At 31.9% G+C, this 27180-nt stretch overlaps 1 protein-coding gene across 11 annotated transcripts in view; it reads left to right on the top strand.

The window, feature by feature from the left end:
• Positions 1-27180, top strand: part of Clasp2 (cytoplasmic linker associated protein 2) — a 204091-nt gene that overhangs the window by 71117 nt on the left and 105794 nt on the right. For 5 of the 11 annotated variants that reach the window (XM_077796259.1, XM_077796257.1, XM_077796255.1 and 2 more), the window contains exons 8-12: positions 3577-3723; positions 15710-15792; positions 20870-20962; positions 23948-24093; positions 26464-26599. In XM_077796259.1, the coding sequence (XP_077652385.1) occupies positions 3577-3723; positions 15710-15792; positions 20870-20962; positions 23948-24093; positions 26464-26599 (605 nt within the window). The remainder of the gene's footprint in view (positions 1-3576; positions 3724-15709; positions 15793-20869; positions 20963-23947; positions 24094-26463; positions 26600-27180) is intronic. The other 6 variants (XM_077796260.1, XM_077796258.1, XM_026406650.2 and 3 more) reach the window with 2 other exon arrangements.

Here is a 27180-nt window from a genome sequence, read left to right as displayed (position 1 = left end):
CAGCTTTTTTTTTTTTTTTTTTGGTTGGTGTTTACCAATATCTACCTTTCTCATTTTACTTTTAACCTTTATGTAACTGTGAAATATTTCAATGAAGCCATCTATTTTTAAGATATTCAGTTTTGATCTTTTACTTCTACTATTTACTTCATTTACATTTAAGGTAATTATTGGTGTATATGGTTTTATACTTACCATTTTATTTTTGTATTTTGTCTCCATTCCTGCTTCTTTTTAGTAAACCAGATTTTTTTTTTTTGAGAGAGAAAGTGAGAGGGAGAGGGAGAGAGAGAATTTTTTAATATTCATTTTTTAGTTTTCGGCAGACACAACATCTTTGTTTGTAAGGGGTGATGAGGATCGAACCTCGGCCGCACACATGCCAGGCGAGCGCGCTACCACTTGAGCCACATTCCTAGCCCCAGTAAACCAGATATTTTTAATATACTCTTTTTCTTCTATATTATTTATATATGTATTTACCCTTCTTTTATTGCTCATCTCATAGCAAGGATTGGCAAACTGTTGCTTGCAGATCAAATCCAGCTGTCCTCATGTTTTTGTACATAAAATTATATTGAAACACAGCCACAGCTATTTGTTTACATGTCATGTATCATAGAAAGATCATAATGTACATGAATTGCAAAACCCAACTTATTTGTTCTCTGATCCTTTATGGAAAAGTCCACCAACCCTGCTGTAATAGTGTTTCTTAAACTGAAGAATCTTCAGGAAGACTTCTTTTTTTAATAGTTGTAGTTGGACATAATACATCTATCTATCTATCTATCTATCTATATGTGATGCTGAGGATCGAACCTAAGGCCTCTTCACATGTGCTAGGTGAGTGCTTTACCGCTGAGCTACAACCTGAGCCCAGGAAGGCTTCTTAATAGGCAGATTTCTGGGCTGCATCTTCAGAATTGGGCTGGGGCCCAAGAATTTACATTTCTAACAAACTGCTGGTGATGCCCAACTACTGGCCTGGAGACCACATTTTTAGGAACACTGTCCTAGCTAGGTTTTATGATGTAGCATCTTTGATTTATTATAATCTAAAATCAACTGCATATTGAGCATCCCTTATCTGAAATGTTTGGGACCAGAAGTGTTTCAAATTTTGTATTTAAAAAAAATATTTGCAGATATCAGTTGCATCTGTAATCCCAAAATTCAGAATGCCCCAAAATCTAAAATTGTTGGAGCATCATGTTGTCTTTCAAAAAGTGTTAAATTTTGGAGCATGTCAGATTTCAGTTTTTAGATTAGGGATGCTCAACCTGTACTGTGTTTACTACTTCCCCAATAATGCAAAATCCTTAGAACCTTTTAACTTTGTTTGCTCATCTCTTAGGAATACCATTTTATAATAACTTCCAATTGGCAAAAACCCAAGTGTCTATCAGCAGAATAGATATTAATAAATTGTGGCGTGTTCATACACTCGAGAACTTTAAGCAATGAATCTGCTAAACATACTTTCCAACTTCTAGTGAAAAGAAACTGGATACCTGAGTGCAAATTGTATGATTCCTTTTATATAAAGTTTATAAGTGAGCAAAACCAACTGTTGCTGTAGAATTCAAAACTAGTAGTTTTGTTAGAAAATAATGACTTTTAGGGGTCTCATAAGTGTTTTCATGATACAGGTAATATATTAATCTGGACAATGATTATGCTGACATGTTTATTTTATGAAAATTCATTGAACTGCAAACTCCAGATCTGTATACTGGACTCTATTTTGATTAAAAAGCTAAAAATTAATCTCTCAGTAGTTTCGGGAATATTAAGAGTTAATTTTTTAAAAATGGTAGGGACATTTACTCTTCAATTCTTGTGTGTGTACAGGAACAGAACACTGTTTCCATGGGAACTTCTGTCTACTGTGTGTTTCAGTGCCTAACTTTCTGTAAATTTTTGTGTCTACTCTTTCTTAGCTGCATTTTTTAAATAATGGTGGCAAAAAATTTTATTTGAAATTGTTATTGATGTTCTTAACAGAACAATCTATGTAAAGCATAGGTTTTAAATCCATTACTTTATCTAAACTGATTTCTTAATTGTTTTATACTAAAACAATTATTTTTTAACTAGAATATACTCTTTTTTTCTATAAATTGTGTTATTTAAGAAAAACACTGAAATGAAATGTGGCTTTATGTTAGGGTGTCTTTGATTCTTTTGTCCCCCCCACCCCAATAAATAAGTCTTAAAACTTGTTTGAGATATTTTCTTTAAAATGTATTTAATAGTTGTACAGATAATACCCCTTCATCTGGATGATTTCATTCTGGGTGGTTGGGTATCTTACAGGTAAGGAGAACAGGTTGAAAGGAAGGAGATTCTGGCATATTGATCTGAAGCTTGTGGTGAAGCTGCTTTTCTGCCTCGCCCATCTTGTTTGTCATAGTTGGTTTGTGCAGGGTCCTAGAGAAAACCGTTTCCTCAGAAGAGTAAAACTGAATATATCTTGTGATTTTTTTTTTGTTGTTGTTGTTGTTTGTTCTTTTGGGGGTGGAGGAGGTGGTCTTGAGCTGTTTCATTTGTATATAAGAAGATGATACTAGTGTGGTCATTATATTCTCAAAGGAGCCTTGTAGAATATTAGAGAATCATTTATGAAAACAAATTGTTCAGTTTGGTTTCTGTGGCCTATACAGACAGCAAATTGTGAGATTATGGAGTTAATTATGTACAGTAATGAGCTGTTATAGCCCATGTTTTACTGATGCAATCATAAGCACCTCAGCACAATGAATATTGCATAAAACCATATTTTTCTATTTATGTAAATTCATATGTGAATTAAGTAAAAGAAAACTTAGACACATAAACTATTAGTATTAATTGCCTTTAAAATTTTGAATATAATAAAGATTGCAGATGCATAGAGAATTTTTTTAGATGCATGGAGAATTTTTACCTTTCATCTGGCAGTAGCAGCCATAAGATGATGTCACCTTGTAGCTGATTGGCTGTTACAGCACCTAGGGCAGGGAAGAGAAAGAAAAATGCCGGCACAAACCTCAGTGGTGGTTCTGTGGTTGTTTCTATCTATTTTTGATAGAATCCTTGATTAGTATCGAATTTACTGTATTTGGCCATGTGAACTATTGGGAGCATCCTAGGGTGAGGGAAATTAAGAGCTTTCAGAGGAATGAGGCGACTGATTTGCAAGAGGATCTGTGATTGTAAGTTGCAGAATCTGGGTATAAGGAATAAGGCAGGGCGTGCTGGAAGATGCACTATGGGAGGAGCTGGCAGAAAATGATTGTATGAGTAGCAAAAAAATGAAAAATGCTTCTTACTGCTCTTAGAGTTAATGCTTGTCTTTTGCCTTAATTCATTCAGGTAGGAAAATTTATAATACTGCATTTGATTTTAAATTTTAGTTTTTTTTTCATATGTGTTAACCAGTATATTCATGCTTATTCAGAAGACCTTGGTTTTGTATTATATATCTTATCAAAGTTATGATTTTATATATGGCATTATTTGATTTTTGAGACTTATGAAAAATGGAACAAAGCTTAATTTCCTTAAAATACATTTTTCTAATGCTTTGTGTAGATAAAAGCTTTGATGATGAGGAATCAGTGGATGGAAATAGGCCATCATCAGCTGCTTCAGCCTTCAAGGTTCCTGCACCTAAAACATCCGGTAATCCTGTCAACAGTGCAAGGAAGCCTGGTTCAGCAGGTGGCCCTAAGGTTGGAGGTAATGTAAATCCATTTCGAATCTGATGTGCATGCTCCATGCCCTTGATATGGCCCCACATAGTTAGAACTTCGGAGGAATATGTTTATTCATGATTGCAGCACTATTGCAGATTTGGGGAGTCCGTTGCAACACACATAATATGCTACCTTTTTGAAATGTTAAAATATTGTATATTGTTATTTCCTATAAGAACGTGTGAATTAGTGTTTTCTTGATGGTATTTATTTTCTAGATGCCATTTTTAGAAGGAAAGATTCTAGGAACGTGTGTGTGTGTGTGTGTGTGTTAAAGGAGAGAGGTTTTTTTTAGAATTTGGCTATTAATTTTATTATACTATAGCTGTTTCATTTATAAAATGCTGCATTATGTAATGAATTTACACATTTGTCTAGGTAGTAAGTCTTAAATACCTCAATATTTAAAAAATGGTTGAAGATATTGATTACTGAATCACTTGTCACAATAGGAAATGGGTGGTGGTCAAGTAAAATTTTCTCAAAAAATGACTTATGGATTAGATAATAATAAATAGGAATAAAGCAGGTTTTATGAATTGTACAGCACATAGTATGTTCATTGAACATATTCGTTGTGAACTGTTCATAGAACTGTTCTTAGCATGTTGCCTTTCTTTAAAATTTTAAATGGTATTTTTCATATGCTAATTAGAAAGCCTAGTACCTTTCAGATGTTAGTTTCTGCTGGATTATTCTTATGCAATGAATATAAAAGAATAGGATAAATATTAACACTAAAGGAACACTAATCTATTATTTTAAAAAATAAATGTGTTTCAATTATATCTTGGGAAAACAGGTACCTCCTTATTTATAATACCTGATGGGAAAAACATGGTCTTGAGGATTTTTATGTTTTCTCTTTTTGTTTATAGTACTTTGATTAAAAAGAAAAGAAAAAATAAAAACTGTATGTTTTGACCAGGTTCTATATGAGTCACCCTTCTTTAATCTTTCAGTACAACCCAATATTTTTTTGTAAGTCATATGGTATTCTAAATATAGAGAAACTATCATAGTATTTCATTTTAACTTTCTTTAACTCCCTGATGTGTAATGTAACTAGCTAGAAAGATGGTATGGTATGTATAAATGTGTGTGTGTGTGTGTGTGTGTGTGTGTGTGTGTGTGTGTGTGTATAAAAGCAAATAAATGACCTGTGAAATTAAAATGTCTTACCTGTTTCTCAGAATATTTTGAGTAACTTAACACCTTAAAATTTTAATTATCTTGTTTTGCAGTTATAGAATTGTGTTCTTATCTAAACATTACTTATGATATCCTTACAAGGTATTTTGTATTAGGCATTATTACCTATCTCTAGTAAAAAAAAAAAAATACATGGCATTTAGTGGTTTCTTCCTTTTGTAACAAATGGCTGTCTTCACTCATTACAAGGGAAATATGTTTTTCTTGATTTTGAATTATGGAATTTTACTTATGATATAATTTGTGAAACTTGTCTTATTTCACTTAAAATAGGTAAATATATAAAATACATGGTGATAGTAGTTAACATTTTTGAGAATCTGGACTAGTGGTTTATAATTAGTTTTGTTTTTTCATGGCTTAATGTCTTAGGTGAAAATTGATATGATAGTTAAACTCCCACACAGGTCTCTAAATTATGGTACTAATCAAATGAATATAATTCAATTTTTAATAATGAGTTTCTGAATGTCCCCTGTTCTGTAAACTGTAGTTCTATCAGATATAAAAATATTAGTAGTTTTCTTATTTGTTGTCACTAATCACTCACAGATTTACCATCCATCTAGGCAGTGGCCCTTTCAGTAATAATAAATGAAAAATTTTTGTTCATTTCTCCTTTTTCTTCTTATGCTGCCTCCTCTTTTTTGGCAGTTGGAGATTCATTCTTGTTTCTTTTGTTTGACACAGCTCATTTAGGTCCTCTGCCCATTTTTCTATCCAAGAAAAGAGCTACTAGCCAGAGGATATTGATGTTGTTTCTGAAATTAATGCCATTCTTGGCTGTCTTACTTTGAAATTTCAACTTTAGATTTTCTGGTATTGACATAGACTTATTGATTTTTAAATTAGTTGTAATAAGTTTTCTTAGAGTTGCAGAATCTTTGAATTAGACTGGAATTTGGGTATCTGGTCTTTCATAAAAATCATGATAGATATGTTCTGGATTAAAATTCAGCATACAACCACCGCTGTACCAATACATATAGACATAATCAGCTGGAAATTATGTTGTACTTTCTTCCATGTACTTCATAATTGCTTTTCCAGTTATTTTTACATATACAAATAAATATTTGGGAGAACAAATTTAACATTATTCATTATATCATTTTCAGTACTGTTTTTTCTATTTTCTATTTTACCCTAAGCATTTTCTCATTCTCTTAATTATTGAAAATTATTCATTGCTACATCACATCTAGGTTGTCTTCAGACTTTTCTGCTTTTATTAACTGTGCGATTATTCTTTTATGTATCATCTCAATCATTTACTTGGTATAAGTTTCTAAAGTTTGTGATCAGAAGATGCAGGAATTTTTAGAATTTGGAAAAGTATTTTCCAGAAAGGTTATAAACCCATTTCAGTTCTGGATAATTTCTTTTTTATGTTACATTAAAATCTGCCTCCTTGGAATTCATGGAATTATTTGTTAACATGATACTTTTGAATACTTGAAGGTTGCTTTCTCTCTTTATATGAGTTATCTGTTTTCTGGTTACAGCCCTACTGAGTTTGACATATCTTCTTTGGTGAAATTACCAAATAAAAGTAAAATGAGCTTCTTTAAAATCCTGACTAAACCTATTTTAGAAGTTTTAGAATTTAATATACATAAAAGAGATATGTGCTATTTTAAGCAAAGCACCCTAAATAAAGCTAGTAATACCTATGTATAATCTGTAGTATGTGTCAGTTTGCTTTGTCCTCTGGCCTTGGTGTGCTGTCCTATTCTAGTCATACTGTAATTCTGTAGCCTGTAAGCCAAGGAGAATTGAAATAAAGATTGTGGTAGAGCCAAACCAATATATCATTGCTTAAAAAAACCCATATTATGTGAACATCAAAAGTATTACCATTGTGTTTAATTAAAATGGCATAAAACAAATTCTCTTTAATAGTCCATTTCCTGAATAGCATTTGTTAACTTCATTGTAGGAATTTAGATGAACATATTTTCCTTTCTTTGCTCAATGGTTTGGATTACAATTGCTTAAGATACCTGATTATTTAAAATACTTACATTTCTCTTGTGTTTTAGTTAACAGTTTTAAAAAAATGAGTGTTCTTTTATATACATTGTCTTATTTAAGGGGTTAGATATTTTATTATCCTAATGAGCAAACTGAAATTTGGAGAAGTAACTTCCTAGGAGTCACCCATCTAATAAGTGGGCAAAGCACAAGAATCATTTTGCTATATGGCTGCCACACTTATCTCTGTTGGTAAATAGGAATCTTCTAGGTCCTTTACCTCTGAGATTATAATCTGTAGAAATTATTAAAATCCCTATATGGTCATTTTAAGGTTTAGCTAGTATGTATGATTCCCAGAAAAATAGAATATTTGGAAATATTTAACAAATAATTTTTACATTGTAAGTAGAAATGCTTATTTTCTTGTTGAAATTGCCTTCTAAATGCTGTATCTCTATTTGTCTACCAGTTATTTTGACTTAATTTTCAAAAATGGCAGTATGTCATTTTTTATAATTAATATGAGATTTTTAGGTTAGTCACTTGTCATTTGGGCTTATACATATCTCAGTCCTTGAGAAAAGTTAACCAGATTATCAGTTCTCAAAGTTTTCTTACTCTCTCCTTCATTCATTCATGTTAACAGACTGCTTTCTTTCCATTGTTCCCATCTAATGTTAAAAGACTACATGGAAATATTCTTATAATTAGATAATTACTGCCATTTCAAATACAGTAGTATTTCTACAAATTATTATTTTCCCATCATGCAAACAACAAATTACTTTTTCTTTCTTTCTTTCTTTTGGTACCAGGGGTTGAACCAGGGGTATTTATTCACTGAGCCACATCCCCATTTCTTTTATATTTTATTTAAGAGACAGGGTCTTGCTGAGTTGCTGAGGCTGGTTCTGAACTGGTGATCCTCCTGCCTCCACCTCCAAAGCTGCTGGGATTACACATGTGTGCCGCTCTGCTTTTTCTTTTGAACAAATAAACATAACAAGAATCATATGCACTTAATAAATCTGAAGAATTTTTTTGTTGAATCCTGGAATCCAATTTTTTTTTTTACTAGTAAACCTATTTTTTGGTTTTGAGCTTTATTTAAAATCAAATAACATTTCTGTTTGTGTATTTTAGTTTTTTTCTTCCTCTTATTTTTTTTTTACTGACACGAAAAGATCCTAAACTCAGATTTTAACCATGAGGGGTCCTTAAAGATGATCTGACTCATATCCACAGGCTAAGCCTCAGAACATTGAATGCTGGGGATGAGATGGGAACCTAGTGCTTGGCCCACTGTCAGAGGCTTCCTTTTGGATCATTTCTAAGTCATTTCCTAGTTAATAGTGCATATAATACATGTTATTTTATCCCATGTAGATTTAGAGTTTGACCACTCACCATTCTGTCTTTAATTACTATGAATCCTCAATCATTTACTATCCATCATAAGATGCCCTGATGCTGTCTATCTTAACTTTTGTTTTAAGATTAGTTCGACTTGAGTAAGTAATGTATAAATTAGTGCAAGTTGTCTGCTTTCTTACTACATATAAGAATATTTGTTGTCGTTGCTGTTGATATTTTATTTGACCCTGCTTTTGTGTTACCTCCTCTGCAAAATCTAAAATGGCAAAGACAGTTTTTTTACAAAGCTTATTTTTTTGAGGCATTCAGAATGTTGATAAGAGAGGAAATTATATAAGCAAACAATTTTTTTGACATTAAAAAGTCAAATTTCTCACAGGAAAACTATTGTCTCTATATACAGCTTTATGTAGACTTTAATGTGTGCAAGGTTCTATGTTGTGCACTGAGAAGGCCGTATAGAATGTGCAGTTCAAGGCTTTAAACTTGTAATTGCGGTACTTGCTCATTTGTCCACTATTGTTAGCATTTTGGTCCTGTACTTTTTGACTAAAATCTAGGTGTTAGAAAACTGTAAAGCCTTTTATAGGAATATAGATTGATCCAGATTTTTGCCTCAGAAAAGATTTGACAGATAATTCATAAAGATCTCACACATGATGAATTTTTCTTTATATTTGATACATATAATTTTTGGTCCTTATAATTAATAATATAATTTAAATGTAATAATATAATTTTTAATACTGTAACTTAATTTTTTTGATCTATGTAGTTTACTCTGAATCAAGTATAAAGAAAAACTACATGGATCAAAAAAATTAAGTTGTAGTATTACTTGATCCAGAGATCAAGTATAAAGTATCAAGTAAAAGCTTGTAATAATAGCTACAATCTTAGGCTTATATTTATCACATACATTCTAACATAATTGATAAACCTTTTTTAATGGTCATATTGTGAATTTAAAAAAATTTCCATTAACTTATCATTTGTCTGTTTAAAAACCATTTCTTACTAATGAAAAGAATTGAGAGACATAATTTGATTTTAAATATAAAAGCCGTGCTTATTATTAAACAATACATTTAAAGAATCTTTAATAATAGCTTGCCTCTCTAATCTCATCAACCTGAGACAAACAATGTTGATTTGACAAACAATTTTGATATGTATGTTTCTATGTCGTATCACTCCATGTTCATTTATGTAGGTACTCAGATTTCATCCCCCCCCCATTAAATGTTTAGTAAATATCTTGCAGCATGATTTTTTTCCCCCTCTCAGAATATCCATTAAGAAGGAAAATTATTTTCCTCTATTTCTCAGAGCCTCCAGTTGTTTTAGTCTGTTTTCTGTTACTGTAACAGAATACCTGAGACTGGATAAATTACAGAGAATAGAGATTTATTTCTTATAGTTCTGAAGTCTGGGAGGTCCAACATCAAGGTGCTGACATCTAATGAGGGCCTTTCTGGGTCTCAGCTGATGAGAGTGCCCAGTTCTCTCTCTTATAAAACTCCTATAATAGGAGCCACTTCCTCATGACTTATTTAAATAATTACCACTCAAATGAGGTATCAACATGAATTTGGGAATATGTTTCTAATACATGAACTTTTAGGGAACACATTCAAACCATAGCAACTATATTCTACATTATTGTTGCACCATGACTTAATAAATTATGCCCCTCAATGTCATTCAAGTTGTCTGCAACTTTTTTTTAATATTTATTTTTTAGTTTTATGTGGACTCAATATCTTTATTTTATTTTTATGTGGTTTTGAGGATCGAACCCAGCGCCCCGCACATGCCAGGCGAGCGCGCTACCTCTTGAGCCACATCCCCAGCCCATGTCTGCAACTTTTTGCCATTACAAACAATGCAAATCTCCATATATTTTGACATTCTGGTGCTTCTATTCTGTGGAAGATTCATCTGTGGAAGATTCATCTAAAGTTACTTCATCAAAAGGAGCTCTTTATGTTTTTAATTTAAATAAAGACATTATTTTATCTTCTCTAGCATTGAATATAAAGCCTCATTAATTAATTCCTGTTTTTTAATTTAAAATTTTTTAAATATACATATATATGTATATTTTAGTTGTTGATGGACCCTTATTTTATTTATTTATTTATTTATATGTAGTGCTGAGAATCAAACCAAGTGCCTCACACATGCTAGGAAAATGCTCTACCACTGAACTACAACCCCAGCCCTAATTATTGCTGTTTTTTTTTAAATTTTTATTATTGGTTGTTCAAAACATTACATAGTTCTTGACATATCGTATTTCATACATTTGGTTCAAGTGGGTTATGAACTCCCATTTTTACCCCGTATACAGATTGCAGAATCACATCGGTTACACATCCACTGTTTTACATATTGTCATACTAGTGTCTGTTGTATTCTGTTGCCTTTCCTATCCTCTACTATCCCCCCATCCCTCCCCTCCCCTCCCATCTTCTCTCTCTACCCCATCTACTGTAATTATTGCTGTTTTGACAGATTAAAAAGCGGTATTTCTTTTAATATGCATTTTTCTATCCACGTATCCATTTGACCAGTAGCTAGCGAATGTTAACTAAAACTTTTAGAGTCCTTCTACTTTTGTGATCTCTGGGAAATGTTAGTGAACAAAAATAATGTTTCTGCTCTCCTGGATTTGGTTTTCTAGTGAAGTTCAGTATATTTAAATCCATTAGTAAGAATTAACATATCTTCTGTGAAATACAAGATAGAATTTTTTAAAGTATTAGGCCTTTTATTTTCTATTTAAAGTTGCAAGCATTTCCTTAGTCTCTCCTCTGTATATCATGTTTTTTTAAGTTGTTGATGGACCTTTATTTTATTCATTTACTTATATGCAGTGCTGAGATTCAAACTCAGTGTCTCACACATGTCAGACAAGTGCTCTACCATTGAGCCACAACCCCAGACCTGTATGCCATGTTTTCGTGTCATATTTCTATTTTTATTGTCATGGTAGGTAAAATAGCTATCCTTTTTTTTAAGTTTTAGATAGACATAATATCTTTAATTAATTTATTTATTTTTATGTGGTGCTGAGGATAGAACTTAGTGCCTCATGTGTGCAAGGCAAGCATTGTCCCATTGAGCTACAACCCCAGCCCCTATCCTTTTATTTTTGATTTCCAAATTATCTATCTTGAATAAGAAGGACTACTGTCCGGTTCCAAAAGTACAAAACATCATTTATTCTAAAGCATTATTTTACATTTAATTTGTTTTGTCTTATATAATTTATATAAAATTGTAGTATAACTATTTACATTTATTTCTTATTTATTCATGACCAATAAGTCTGTGCAATTAAATAAAACATCCTTTACTCCATTGAAATACTACCCTAATATATTTTGGGCTGTTTTTGGAATTTCTATTCTTTTTTTCTTGATGTAATTGTATCTACTTTAGCTTTATGGTGAATAGTTTCCCACACTTTTTTTTTTTTAAGTTGTAGTTAGACACAATACCCTTATTTATTTTTGTGTGGTGTTGAGGATCAAACCCAACGCCCTGCACGTGCTAGGTGATTGCTCCACCACACAACCCCAGCCTTCCCATACTTTTTATTGTGAAGAATTTTGAACCTACAACAAACTTGATATACAGTGAACACTAATCACCTATATTTATAACCAGTGATATCCCGTATCTAAATTCTTTCTATAGAGATATATGCTCACCTATATTAAATATTTTTTTCATACGCAAGAAAATTCTGTAATATTATCTATAAAACAATCCCCTAACCAGCTTTTGTCTCCGTGATACTGATATTTTGAAGTCTGAAGTCAGTTGTCTTTTAGGTTGTCCCTCATTTGGATTTGTCTGATTTTCTTTGTGACATTACTTAGCTTTTCCATAGTCCTTTTATTTTCTGTAAATTTATTTTTAAACTATATGCTCACCTCCCTTTCAGCACTTCATTTCTTTTTTAAAAAAAAAAATGTTTGTTTTTTAGGTTTAGGTTGACACAATATCTTATATCTATGTAGTGCTGAGGATCGAACCCAGTGCCTCATGCATGCTAGGCGAGCACTCTCCCACTGAGCCACAACCCCAGCCCCTCAGCACGTGTCATTTATATATTCAAATTTCCCCAAATGTTCTTAAGAATATCTTTATAGCTTTTCTTATTCCAACCAGGTTATATCAATTCTCTCTTGGGTAGTTGTTTCTTTATTATTTATTTCTTTCATTCCAGACTTTAACCAGTTGCCCTTTGGTATCTTCTATATCTTATCAGAGTTTTTGACATTCTAATTAATCTGTTCTTTCATATGTATAATTGCTGCTTAATTATATTGATTCATGTTGGAATATTGTGTTACAGTTTCTACTCTACTAAGTTGTTGGGTTTTTAAAAATTAATTAATTTATTTAGGTATACATGACAGCAAAATGCATTTTGATTTATTGTACATAATTGCAGGACAACTTTACATTTCTGTGGTTGTACATGATGTAGTGTCATACCAAATGTGCATTCATACACATACTTAGGGTAATGATGTCCATCTCATTCTATCATCATTCCTGCCCACATGCACCTTCCTTACCCTCCCTTCCCTTTGCTCAAAGTACCTCCATTTTTCACATGCTGGGATTTTGTTTTAAGCAGATACTTTTATCAGCATAAAAGATTTTCATTCTTATTTTGTTTACTTATTGTAGTCTATTATAGACATGAGATTATGTATTCTTTTTCTGATAATACATTGGATTTTCCTGGACTACAAGTAACAGGTGATTGATTCTGTGGGGCCAGGAAGAAAGGTTTGTTGTTTCTCAGTTTAAGAATGCCCTCTTCTGTTGGTTTATAGAAATGCAACTTTTTTACTAACTGTGGGTCTTTTTACTGATTCTGGGATTGTCTTGTTTCAGACATTGCTTATCTTTTATTTATTTCTTTTCTTTATCTACCAAAGTTCAAAAGTATACTCTCTCCTTCTGAGTGTGCTACTTAGTAACTCTGGTCCTGGGGGAAGTTGATGTTTATGTTATGCAACAACCAGGATCTTCCTTTTCTATGACGCTTCCTCTGATTTCTTTTCTCCAGGACTGCTCTGTAGTTGACATTGCTGGTCTTGGATGTTAGTGTTTCCTCCATTTACTTGTAAATTGAAGTTTGAAGTGTTATAAGCATGGGCTATAGATTGTTTCATTGGTCCTTTTTTCTTTGATTTCCATTTTAGTGCTCTAAATGTTTCACTAAAATATATTATCTCCCCCCACCCAATTTTTTACTTTTGTTTTCATTTGGTTAATTTATTCATAGATACCTCAAAGTATTAGTTACTATTGAACCTAAGTATTTTTCCAATTTAAAGTTTATAATTTTGTTGCCACTGCTTAGAAATAAAATTGATTTTTTTAAAAGAGAGAGAGAATTTTTTTAATATTAATTTTCCAGTTATCAACGGACACATCTTTTTTTTTTTTTTTTGGTATGTGGTGCTGAGGATCGAACCCGGGCTACCCGCATGCCACGCGAGCGCGCTACCGCTTGAGCCACATCCCCAGACCAAAAAATAAAATTGATTTTTATATATTAATTTTATATTCAGCCACCTTTGACTTTAATTTCTCATGACTTTCGCATCTATTATTTTGGGACTTTTTAAATTGACAAGTTAAAAATAATCTGTTTTAAAGTGTACAATATATGATTTAAATTTTTAGTTAACCTGTTAGCTACAAAAACTGATTTGATTATGGAGATGGAATTGAGAGTACTTTAGTTTTCATTGGGCTTTTTAATATCTAGAAATTTTAAAATATTAAATTTATTATTGAACTATTCTGTAGCAAGCATGAATTAGTTCCTCTTTTATTAATCTAATTGCTATTACTTTTTAAAAAAAATATTTATTTTTTAGTTGTAGATTCAGTTAGGAAAGAGAAAATAACACCAGTTATTTTTACAAAGTATTTAATAAAGGTTGAGTATCCCTTATACAAAAATGCTTGGACCAGAATTTTTTTTAATATTTTGTATTTTGTGTATTTTGGAATATTTGAATATACGTAAGAAGATAATGGGGGTTGAGACCTATGTCAACATAAAATTCATTTATGTTTTATATACACCTTATACTCAAAGTCTGAAGGTAATTTTATACAATATTTTAAATGCTTTTGTTCATGCAACAGAATTTAATGGTGTAGAATTTTTACTTGTGGCATCATGTTAGTAAAAAATTTCAGATTTTAGAACATTCAGATTTCAAGATTTCAGGTTAGGGACACTCAACCTATATAAAGAATTGTTAAATGGCTATCGATGACTTAAAAATGTGAAAAGAAAACACTAAAATATGAAGATAGCAATTACATGAAGCAGATACCATGCTCAGGACTGGAGGAACAAAATGGAGGATGTTAGAATTATTAAAATTTAGAGGCTTAAAGCCAGGTGTGGGTGACATGCACTGTAGTTCTAGCAATTGAGACTTGAAGTATTTTGACACAAGATCACTTGAGACCAGGAGTTTAAGACCAGTTCGGTGACACCGCATCTCAAAAACAAACAAAAACGTAGGGACTTAGAGGAGGGACTCTCTGGTGATCTGGAACTCATGTGTCTAAGGAGCAGGTACTGTCTTTGATGGCTTCAGTGAGCTGATTTAGGAATGCTACCTATACTTCAGATCTCTGCCAGAGTAACTAGAGTTTTACTGACAAGAACAGGAAGTGTTCAGAAGGGAGCAGATTCCTTCTTCTTTCAGCTTCCAGTCTCTGGCAAGAGCTTAACAGAAATCATTAGGAACAACTGAAAAATAAGGGTTTGGTGAATGCTAGGCTTGGCATCTAAAAGAAGAATAAATTTGGAAAGCTAATACCTTAATTACTGGCTCTTAAATAATTGCTATACCTATTGTTTCCTTTTAAAATTTAATACATACAATAAAGGAAGTTTTATCTGTATAATTTAATTTTAGGACTCTCATTTTTTTCCATATGCTTTTGTGACCATAGGACCATACACAGGTCCTGTGTCTTACTTATATGCCATCATTTACTGATGGTATTAAGTTGCTCTTCAGTTTTTAAGATGTTCATTCTTTTATAGTATTTGTGTCCTTGCTAATGCACTGAATGAGAGATGTGGGGTTGGGGCCCTCTGCTTTAGTAATTTGCATTTTATCTAACCAGTCTAGCCTAGTTCCTTTTAGAGAGTTAATTAGCTATTTCCATGTACTTTGACTTTTTGAAAAGTGGAGGTTTTCTTTTTTTAATGATTTCTTATAAATTGGAATATCCCTCAAAATTATGCCTTTGTTCAGATCAAAGGCATAAATTTTTCATGTTGTCCCTAGTGCTAAAATGCTTAAAAATGAACCTTAGGAAATTGATTTCCTTTTAATTAGCAGGTGCTTCGAAAGAAGGAGGTGCTGGAGCAGTTGATGAAGATGATTTTATAAAAGCTTTTACAGATGTCCCTTCTATTCAGGTAAAGCTACCTGTGAATTGGCTCTCTCCCTGAATATAGCCTATTTGCTTGTTCATGTCATTTGTTTTGTCCCTTTTTAAAAATCATTTTTTCCTTAAATGACTATATAAATTATATATTTGACTTAGTACAAAGCTATTATTTATTGGTATAATTAGATTTTCAAGTTGTTTTCCACTCCCCGGTAAGACTGAAATAAAATGGAATCCATATTATTGAGTCATATTACATTATAATGTCTAACTTAAAGTTCACATTCTTGAATTAATTTAATTGTTTAATATTCCCTTTTATTGAAATAGAATGAAAGTAAGAAAACCAAAGTTACTCATGGAACCAAAAAGGAAAAGGATAAAGTTAAGAGAAATGATTATATAAGAATGAAAATGCTTCAAAAAGAAATACTCATATTGACAAAATTAGTGATTTTTTTTTTTTAATGCTGACAAGATTTGAGCCCAGAAAATGTTGGAGATTTGTTGACTAAAAACTTTGAAATATGTTCACATAGAAGCTACTGAAGTAGAGTGGACATACTTGTTATAATTGAGAGTATTATTTCCATTTTTTTAAGATACAAAAATATTATATTGTGCATTACATTGGTATAGCCTTTTTATTCAAAAGTTTAAAAATATTTTTCCACAACTTAAAATTTGTGATTCTGTTTCATTCATTTGAATTGATAGATGATAGTCTATTGCCCGAATATATCACAGTTCATTTATCCTTTCTGTTGATGGATATTTAAGTCTTAATAACTTTTTGCTAGTACATATCCTACTTCATTGAAGGTTCTTTTTAAACTGTGGTCTTGATTGTAGGAGTTTCTGTAGGGTGTAAACACAAGGAGGAAATTGTGTGGTTATAGTCTTTCAACTTTACTAGATATTACTCTGTAGGATTCTTTTTACCAGCTAAAACTCCTATGAGAAAAGTTTGATAATTCCCATTTCTTTACATCCTTGCCAACACTTGATGTCACTCAGAGTATTTTTTTTTTCCAGCATGATGGGTGTAGACGCTGAACGTTCTTTTTGAGAATATTTCACATTGCTTTATTTGCAAACTACTTTTCACTGCATATATTTACCCTTTGAAACAAAAAGTTGTCCTTAAGCTATTTAAGATCTTAAGAAGTTGTGGGAAAGCTTTAAAAATGTCTTTAAGAGTATTTTGTTTTTTTATTGAAATTTTTCCCCATTTTTAGAGAATAGGAAAACAGCCCCCCCCTTATATTTTACAGACCTTTCATGTAAGGCAAGGATTTGTGTTATAGGAAAAAATGGTAAAATTTACTTGGAACTGAACATTTTTCCTTGTTCAGTATATTCTTGTCAGAATGGTAATATCATAGTATACTAAAGTCAAGGGCTACTCACCTTTTAGAAAAGAAAAATTATTTCACAATTACCCCTTGGATCCTTGTAGTTGATGCTTTGCCATCCCCAGCTGCTCCATACCTTTCATTGTGCCTTCTGGAATATCTGTTTCATAAACAGAAACTTCCTGTCTGTCATTGACCCTCAATGATCTTACCTTAATGAAAATTTGGTTTCTTTTCTTAAAACTCTTTAAAGTCTTTTTATTTTTCTTTACTCATGTGTCCTTAATAATTGATAACAAGTTAATTATGCTTGATTTCTTCATTGTCTCTTGGTGATTATTATTCCTACACCCACTTATATGAGGCTCATGTTCTTTGTCCAGCTTCCTTATAATTTGGACAACATTCCACTGTTTCCTAGATTTGAATCCCAGCTCTCCCACACTAGCTGTGTAACCTTGAACAGATTTCTTAATCCTTTGTATTTCAGTTTCCTCATCCTAAATTAGAAATTAATATTACATACTCCGGGGGTTGTTAAAGAGGATTAAATATTACAATGTAAATAGTGTATATGGTAACCACGTTAGCTATTGCCATTATTATCATACTAAAGTTTGACACATTCTGATGACTTAATTTCAACTTGGATGACCCAGGAGTTTCTGGACCTTCTCTATACCTTCATCTTAGTTATCCACTTTATAGACAAATATTGGATTTTGATGTCACCTGAATGTTATTGCTATGTTTCCAGAGTCATTAATTAAAACATTTCCCTAATGATCCTAATCTCCATACTCTTTCCAAGTACTCTTGACAACTACTTCTCCATGATATTGAGTATCTTTGGTCCATTGTCTTTTCTACTCACTCTCAATCATCTCTCACTTCTACTTTTCTTCTCATCTAAGATTTGATTCTGGAGTTTCTTGCAGTAAATTTGCACATAATATATTGAAATCCCTTGCTTCTTAGATTTTTTTAAAATACCCATTTTGTAAAAGTACAACTCTGGATGATCCTCCACTTATATATTTTTTTTTCTATGCTCATAGCCCAGAAACAGTGGTTTTGGAGAAAGCCACATGATTTCTAGTGAAATTCACATAAAGTGAGCCCACAACAATCTGACTTCCTGGCTATATTAAATTATTCCTCTGCTTTCCTTGGCTATTGGATGTGTTTCTGTGTCTTTAACCACTAAAGGCTATCTAGCTCTCCTCTGTGTATGACTTTGTCTCTTTCCTTACGTTTAAGTAGTAATTCCATATTTCTGCCTATTTCCTTACCTGCAGCAGAACTCCTGTTCTTTTGCTCCAGGACCAGAGAGTCCCTCCTTCTTTCTCCAAAGGCTAGTACCTCTACCTTTATTCCAAAATTTGTTATTTCCTACTTTTCTTAACACATTTGCACAATCACCAAGCCCATGCTCTTTCTCTTTTTTAAAACCTTCTTACTATTCATTAAACATGGGTGGGTTTCTTAATTTAAAAAAAAAAAAATCGTCTGGAAGAAAAAAAAAAAAGTCTGGGCCAGGGTATATAATTTGGTGGTGGAGTGTTCATCTAGCATGTGTGAGGCCCTGCCTTTGATCCTCACTGCCATGAAAGATTTATAGAAATCGTATTGGATTCCATATCTTCCAGATATTGTTATTTTTGTTCATTTAATAAGTCTTTTCAGAAGAGTTGTCCATATGTGGTATTTTAAAATTTTATCCTCCATTGAAACCAATCTTGAGTAGTTCAATTATGGCACCAAAATTAAATTCTTTTTTTTTCTTGAAAATCAAATTCTTTTATTTACTGTCCCCCACCCCCATCTTCTAACAGCATTTAACATGGTTGACTGCATCCATGTTTTGTTGTAGTGAATGTGATACAGTATTCTTCCTTTTTTTTCCCCTCCTCTAACTTTGTCCACTTCATCTTTTTCCTATGTAAACACAGCTTCTCTACTTGGCCATTGAGTATTGGAATTTCTTACGAGTTACTTTTGAGCCTTCTCTTTTCACTCTCCATGTTCTTGCTGTGTTACTTCTTTGAAACCTATGACTTTGGTGCTCACATTTATGTAGATAACACCAGGTTTTTATCTCCCAGCCAGGCATCTCTTGAGCACCAAAAACATTTATCCACTATGATTGAGATTGACATCTCATTTCATGGGTCTCAGAGGCATTGAAACTTCACCTGTCTGAAATTGGAATCATAATCTCCCCTCAAAACTTAAGTTGAAAATTTCAGTGTTCTTTATATGAAAACCATTACTCAGTCAACTAGAAAAATTAGAAATCTGGGAATCACCTACTACAAAAGATTCCTAACTTAGTGGTCTACAAACTTCTTTTTATTATATATTCCCCAAAGGAATGTTTAAAGAAAATTATGTACCCCTTACTGAAGTAAAAATTTTTGTCTCTTTATTTTCCTGTTGAGAGAAGATGAACTTTGCTTTGTATTCTAGAGCAGTACATTATAATAAGATTAGGGGTGGCAGAGGAACCTTTTTCTTTTTTTCTGGAAAAGAGCAGAGTCCTATTGTGAAGAGGAGGTGGGAGGCAGTAAAGAGCTAGCTCAACAATTTCCAGGAATCCTAGTCTAACAATGTTATCCCCACATCTGTTTCTTCAACCTAATCTCATGCTTTTCTACCATTTGTGTGTTTTTTTCTCTCTCTCTAAAAGGGAATTTAATTGTTGTTGAGAGTAAAAGATACAAGTAGAACTATTTGATGAAGAGACTCATATATTATTTACCAGGTTTTTTTTCTCTCTTCAAGTCTCATTTCTGATTCCTCTACATTGCCTTCCTTCATGGTTAGCAACATGGCTACAACTGTTCTAGCCTCACACCTTTGCTACTTGCCATTTTCCAGTTGTTCCAGTAAAACTTGTAGAATTCATTCTGACTAAGCAGATATAAATCACATGCCCACCTCTGAACCTTAACTAGTACAAGGATTCTATGCATGCTTGACTTAGGAATGGCTTAATGGCTCTTCTACTAGTCCTTTTTCCACTCTTTACTCCTGTACTATGGACTTCTTTCAGTTTCTTTCTGCTGAAGAACCTTTGTGCATGCTATTCACTCTTTGCAAGTGTTGTTTACTCATCCTTTAACTCTCAGCTCAAGTTTGACTTTACTAGGTCAGGAAAAAACTATGTAGATTTTCGTGGCATTGTGGTGCCTATTATTTGTTATTTCATATTTATGTTATTTGATTAATATTTAAATCTCCCTGACTATAGATTTTAAGGCCCATAAGGCAAAGACATGAAACATTTTGTTTGTTTTTACTTATCAGAGTTTTCCTAGTGCTTAGCTTAATATGTTCCTGTTATGTGAATATTTGTCATATGAATGAGATCATAGTGAATATATAGTTACTTGTTAGTCACTTGGTTTCAGTGGAAAAAAAAACCCATGTAGCTATATTAGCTAGTCTGTCACAACAGAGAATAGCAAAACTAACTCAAAACATGTCTTTCAACAATGTTATTTGATAGTATATGAGTGCAATTTTTGCATTTATCTTAATTCTTGTACATTTGCATCTTGTTTTTAAATTACAAAGCATTTTAAGAGTATATTTGAAGTTATTCATGAGGTGAGAAATTGCAAGAGTTAACAAGGAAGAAAAACAAAACATCTTAATTATATGAAAAAACACTTTAAACATCAGGGCATAATTTTGATATTGTTCATGGTAAGAAATATTGTTAAAATTCTGAATCTTTTCTTTAAGATCTATTCTAGTCGAGAACTTGAAGAAACATTAAATAAAATTAGGGAAATTTTGTCAGATGACAAACATGACTGGGATCAACGTGCCAATGCAGTAAGTTTTTTCTTTTCTTATCCTCTTCCTTTCCAGTGTTCTTTTAAAAACATAGACATTCAGTAGTAATACTGTCTGGTACTTACTAATAAAATAGAGAAATATGTAACATTTCTTTCTGGAAATCATACTGAAGTAACAGGCATTTTCTGATTTAGGGTCACTTTTTAAAATATAAATATATACATATATATATATTTTAGTTGTAGTTGTTTATTTTATTTATTTTTATGCGGTGCTGAGGATCGAACCCAGTGTTTCACATGTGCTAGGCAAGCGTTCTACCACTGAGTCACAACCCCAGCTCCTAGGATCACTTTTTATTCTGTTTTTTGTTGACCAGATGGTGCCTGCCTGGCCCTTCAGGTAGTCTTTCCCCTTGTGCAGTTTATTGACTAACCAGGAAAGTATGCTGAAGGAGGCTGTTGGTTCATAGAAGTTACATAGTTGTTTTTGAGTACCATCCTTGAATCATATAAGATTGGCCAGTAGAGCAGTTCACTTTTCTTGCATGCTCAGTATTTTTAAAGTATTGACAAAATATCACAATAGCATATCCATTTATCTGACTTTTTTCTTCCTTTAATCATGACTGTGATAAATATTTCTATTTTTTCAAAAGGTTGGATATCCTTGAGTTAAGAATAATTTATTTACCCTTAGAGTTCCTTGAGGACAATATATGCTAAAGTTTTAAATAATTTTTGCATTGACAACAGACTATATATTTTACTTTAAGTTATGTGAATTTGTCAAGTTTATATGAACAAATTACACATAATGAGTAGCTCAGAGTCCTCAGAAGACAGAGAAGCTGTTCCATTTGAAGACTTCTGTTCTCAGAGATCTGAATCTATAAATGGTCATGAAAATCTACATTTCTTGATGAATTAAATTGGGGCTTTTTGACAAATAATGACTCTTATGACACCTTGAACACAAGATATTTTTTCATCTCTTTTGTTAGCAAGTCTGAATATTTTAAATATTTGAGAGAAAATGTTGCTCCCAATTTGTTAAATATGGTTCAAATTCTTTCTTCAGTTCCAAGTCAAATACAAAAAGATCTTTTTTGTAGGTGATCTGAAGAGGAACATGACATTAAATATTGTTAGCATAAAACATAAATTTTGTGCTTGAGAGTTTTTTGTTTTACTTTGTAAGTACCCACTTAGAAATAACAGACTTTTAGTTACTTTTTAAAAAAAATTAAGATTTTCTGTATATTATTTCAACCTATATGACAAAATAACTGGTCCTGCCTTTCATGAAAACAAATGAGATCATACAAAATACATTACTTAATAATTTGCTTTCCTTCCATGAATAAAGTATCCACATTCAGTCTGACTGGTTTAGAAGTCAGGCATGTAATAGCTATTCAGCTATTTATTGAATGCAGATCATTGTGTATATATGTTCCTTAGTTTAATATATGTACATGTAATTTATTAAATCATTTCCCATTTGATAGCTCTTTAGTTTGTTTAAATTTTCTTTCATTTTAACAATGTTGCAATAAATGTCCTTGCACATATTAGCAACAATAGTGTTTTATAGGTTAGATTTTAATGTGGGTTTTTGGATAAAGAATAAATGTAATTTTATTTTAATAGATGCTACCAAAATATTTTGAATAAAAGTTTTAGTCATTCATAATCTTACTTGAATTTTTTGAGAGTGTTTGTCTACTTTCTGATACTGGATGCTATCAAGTTTTTAAAATTCTTGCCCCTGAAAAAGGAAAATAATGTGTCTTTTAATTGGATTTGCCTACTACTAGTAGTAAGGTTGAACACATATTCCTATATTTACCCAACGTAATTTTGGATTGCCTTTATCTTACTATTATTTGTCATGTATCCTTTCATGTTGCAAGTATTTTTTTCCTAACATATTGTGATTTTTTAAAAACCTTTTTTTAGGTTAATCTTATTTAGATGACTTCTGGAAATTTTGTTCTGTTTATAAAAATTTTTTCTTTGTTGTATTCTCCAAGTTTATATAAACTATTATTTCAATTTTTAAAAATATCCATAGCTATGGTTTTATATTTACATCTTTAGTCCATGTTATTTTTTCCATTTTATTTCATTTTAAAGTTATATTTTAAAATTTTAAAAAATCTGAGTTAAATGTAAGATTGTGTATAATAGTAGTCATAATTTAGCTTCTGAATATTTGTGAGCATTGCGTGCACTTGTGTCTATTTCTCTCCATTGATTTGTTTATTATTTATGTCTAGTGTTCATGTAGAAAACATTTTACAATCATATGCTAAAATTTAAAGCTAAAGTTATGTAAATAGCAAAAAAAAAAAAAGTTATGTAAATTGCTTTTGCTTACAAAGCTTGATAATGTTAACATGTGGACATGATGATGACTGATGGTTAGTCATTTTGATTTTGTACTTTTGCTTATTGATGAAGAGTTTTCAAACTTGACCCTTTTATAAATAGGCTTCGTTAGTAGAGAGTGCTAATGATTATACAACATTGGGAATGTTCTTAATGCTACCAGATCATGTACTTCAAAATGATTAATATTATTTCAATTTTTACTTTAATAAAAAAAGACTGCCTTAAAACTTTAAAAAAGTTCATATATATATATCTACTAAACATATGACTAAATCTATCACATTGTTTTCCAGAAAGCTTTTTATCTGTTTGTATGTTTATTTACAAAATGACATTTAAGGGCTGGGGATATTAATCAGGGGTAGAGTACTTGTCTAGCATGCTTAATGCCTTGGGTTCCATTCCAAGTCACAGAAAGAGAGAGAAAGGACATTTAATCATCTAAAATAGAGTTTATATTTTATATAAAATATAGTGTGAATATGGTTTCGTAAATACAATGAAACGTGTGCCTCATTTTTTAAACAATTGTTTGAATATTGTAATTTAGGTAACAAATGTTCCTTTTTATTTTCTTTAGCACTGCCACCTTTAATACTGGTAACAAAAATTCTCTTTATTTTAGCTTAAGAAAATTCGATCACTCCTTGTTGCTGGAGCTGCACAGTATGATTGCTTTTTCCAACATTTACGTTTGTTGGATGGAGCTCTTAAACTATCAGCTAAGGATCTTAGATCCCAGGTTGTTAGAGAAGCTTGCATTACTGTAGCGTAAGTATCTTCCTTTTGTGATATTATTTTTTAGTGAATAGATTTAGTCCTTATTGATTCCGTACTAAGTAACAGAATAACTCAAAAAAGTATGTATGATTCAAAATTATCTTTATTATATATAGGATTCAATTTATATGATTCTAAAAAAATAACTTTTTATACCAACATTAAAATGTGTTTATAGAATGAATTAGACACAACTGTCTTATGTTCATATATGAATACACAACCAGTGAAACTCTACATCATGTACAACCACAAGAGTAAGATCCTAGGGGTTGGGGCTGTGGCTCAGTAGCAGAGTGCTTGCCTAGTACAAGTGAGGCACTAGGTTCGATCCTCAGCACCACATATAAATAAATAAAATAAAGGTATTGTGTCCATCTACAACTAAAAAAATTTTTTTTAAAAAGAATAGAATCCTAGTTAGAATAAGTTATAATCCATGTATGTATAATGTGTGAAGATGTACTCTCTTTGTCATGTGTATCTAAAGAGAACAAGTAAAAATTAAAAAAAAAATTAAATGTGTTTATATATTATCTGAAGCCTACTGGTTGATTTTTGGATCAATGCTACTAGTAGAAGAAAATGAATTGGTCTGGAAACAAACTATGTTCACTTTTCTCATTACTAATTTATTAAGTACTCTGTTTCTGATATTTTAGCAAATTGTCCTGTAATTGTAACATATACCACTAATTTATCCAAATCTATGTTTTCTATGATTTTTCACAATACAATAAGGATCGTGGAACACATAAATCTCATTTATTACTACTATTGTTGAGTATGTTGTTTGAGCATTCCTCTGAAGATGGGAAACACAAAGATGCCTGTTAACGATATTTCTAATTAGCAGTGTGTCTGATGTTCTAAATTAAAGCTGAAAAGTGGGAAAGGGATAAAATTATGATTATGAGAAAGTAAAACTACCATAATTAATTGATGACATAATTACCCATGTGGAAAACCACAAGGGAATCATCAGATGATTTATCATAATTAAGAGACTTTAGCAAGGTGCTAGATACAAGTCAGTATACTTATATACTAAAATGATCAAATATCTCTAGCAAAACAAAACAGGGAAAAATCCATAGGATATAAACTTGGAAACTATACCTAAAACAAAACTAGAAGACTGGACAAAATATGTAAAATAACTGTTATCAGATAATGCAAAGATGAGAGTTGACCTGGGGTTCCTGAAAGGTACAAATTGAGCAGTTTGATGAGAGCATTTTTGACCCAGAAGCACTTTATAGACCATAGAAAGGCAGGGGAGCCTAACAACTTTCATTGAGTTGAGGAAAGAGTTTCCTTGAGCTTCAGGAGACTAGGGTGGCCAAAATTTATGTGTAGAAGAATACTGGAGAAAAGAGAGACAAAGAAAAAGATCGTAGAAATCTATATAATCTCAAATCTAGCTGAATACCAGTCTCTATGTATAAAAGACTTTTATACATAACTTTCTGAGGAGAGAAAGAAACCCTATCTGGGAGATGAAAGGTAAACAACAATTCCCAGAGCTCATATGGGGCTGGAAAAGGTTCCAGATCTGACCATTCAGAATGGAGAAACATTATCAAATGCCCAGGGCACTTAGTAGAGACTCTGGAAAGACCATCATATAGGAAGAGTACTATACCAGCTCCGAAATAGAAGGCTATCCTAGACCCTACCTAATCAAACTGATTACCAAGTATTTTACCTGCCTACTGAAGCAGAACTCAAGACAACATCCAGACACTGGCAGAAACCCTCTACCTTTTTTTTTTTTTTTTTTAATAACTTTATTTTATTTGTTCTTTCTTTTATGTGGTGCTGAGGATCCAAGGCCTCACACGTGCTAGGCAAGCTCTCTACCACTGAGCTACAATCCCCGAAACCCTCTGCTTTTTATTTGAAATTCATTTTTGCCTGTGAGTTGAGACACTGGAAAATAAATTTTATTACTGAAAAGGTCTGAGTTTGAGTTCCTTTTTGAATCACAAACTCGAAGTTTTGGAGCTATCTTCTGTCTCAACTATGTATTTTGAACAAGAAAATGTATTGAAATTGATCAATACAACAACATTGTCAGACAAAAAATGTGATGTCATTAATAGAAATACAGAATGTCTTGAGGGACACTGATTTGATTAGGATTTTGAACTCATTTGTTAAATATGTTAACATTTGGTTTGTCATTAGGCATCAAAATGAAAATGTCTAACAAAGATGAAATGTCAGGGCTATCAGAGCTGGTTATTTTACTTGATGTTTACTTCAAGTTGATTCAGTAAAAGAATTTTAAAATTATATGGTCCTATCTTTCCTTAATATTAAGCTACTAAAATAATTTTTTTTTTTTTTGCCTTTTAGCCATCTTTCAACAGTTTTGGGCAACAAGTTTGATCATGGGGCTGAAGCCATTGTACCTACCCTTTTTAATCTTGTCCCCAATAGCGCAAAAGTCATGGCAACTTCTGGATGTGCAGCAATCAGATTCATCATTCGGGTAAGTTCCATCTCCCTCCTTGTCCCAGAGTTCAGTATACTTAAATGAGTAATTAGAGTCTTTTTTTTTTTTAACCCCAAAGGAGGAAAATCAGTTTTGAATTATTTCTGATAGTAAAAACAATACGTTATCGTTATAGTCAATAGAAAGCATGTAAGTAATACAGAAGATTGTAAAGTAAGCATGCCTAAATATGGATATATGCATATAATGCTATATATGCTTGTACATATTTGTGCGTATATGTGTGTAAAATCACAAATGTTACAGGCAGCAAATTCTTCATATTTTCATCATGCATATCTTGAGATGCCCAAAGAAACAGAGTTAAAAAAAATAAATCTTGGGCCTGGATTGCTCGGTGGTAGAGTGCTTGCCTAGCATAGGTGAGTCTGAGTCCAATCCTCAACACCACGTAAAAATAAATAAATAAAATATTTGTCTTCAATTAAATATGTATGTGTGTGTGTTTGTGTGTGTATATGAAGAGAGAAATAAAATAAATCTCTCCCCTTTAATTCTACTGTTATATAATCGAACACTATAGCTGTTTAATGTGTGTACTTTACCAAACTTATATT

The sequence above is a fragment of the Urocitellus parryii genome, chromosome 3 (genome assembly GCF_045843805.1).
Source record: "Urocitellus parryii isolate mUroPar1 chromosome 3, mUroPar1.hap1, whole genome shotgun sequence".
In the NCBI taxonomy this organism is placed as follows: Eukaryota; Metazoa; Chordata; class Mammalia; order Rodentia; family Sciuridae; genus Urocitellus; species Urocitellus parryii.
This window is presented reverse-complemented; position numbering and strand designations above follow the sequence as displayed.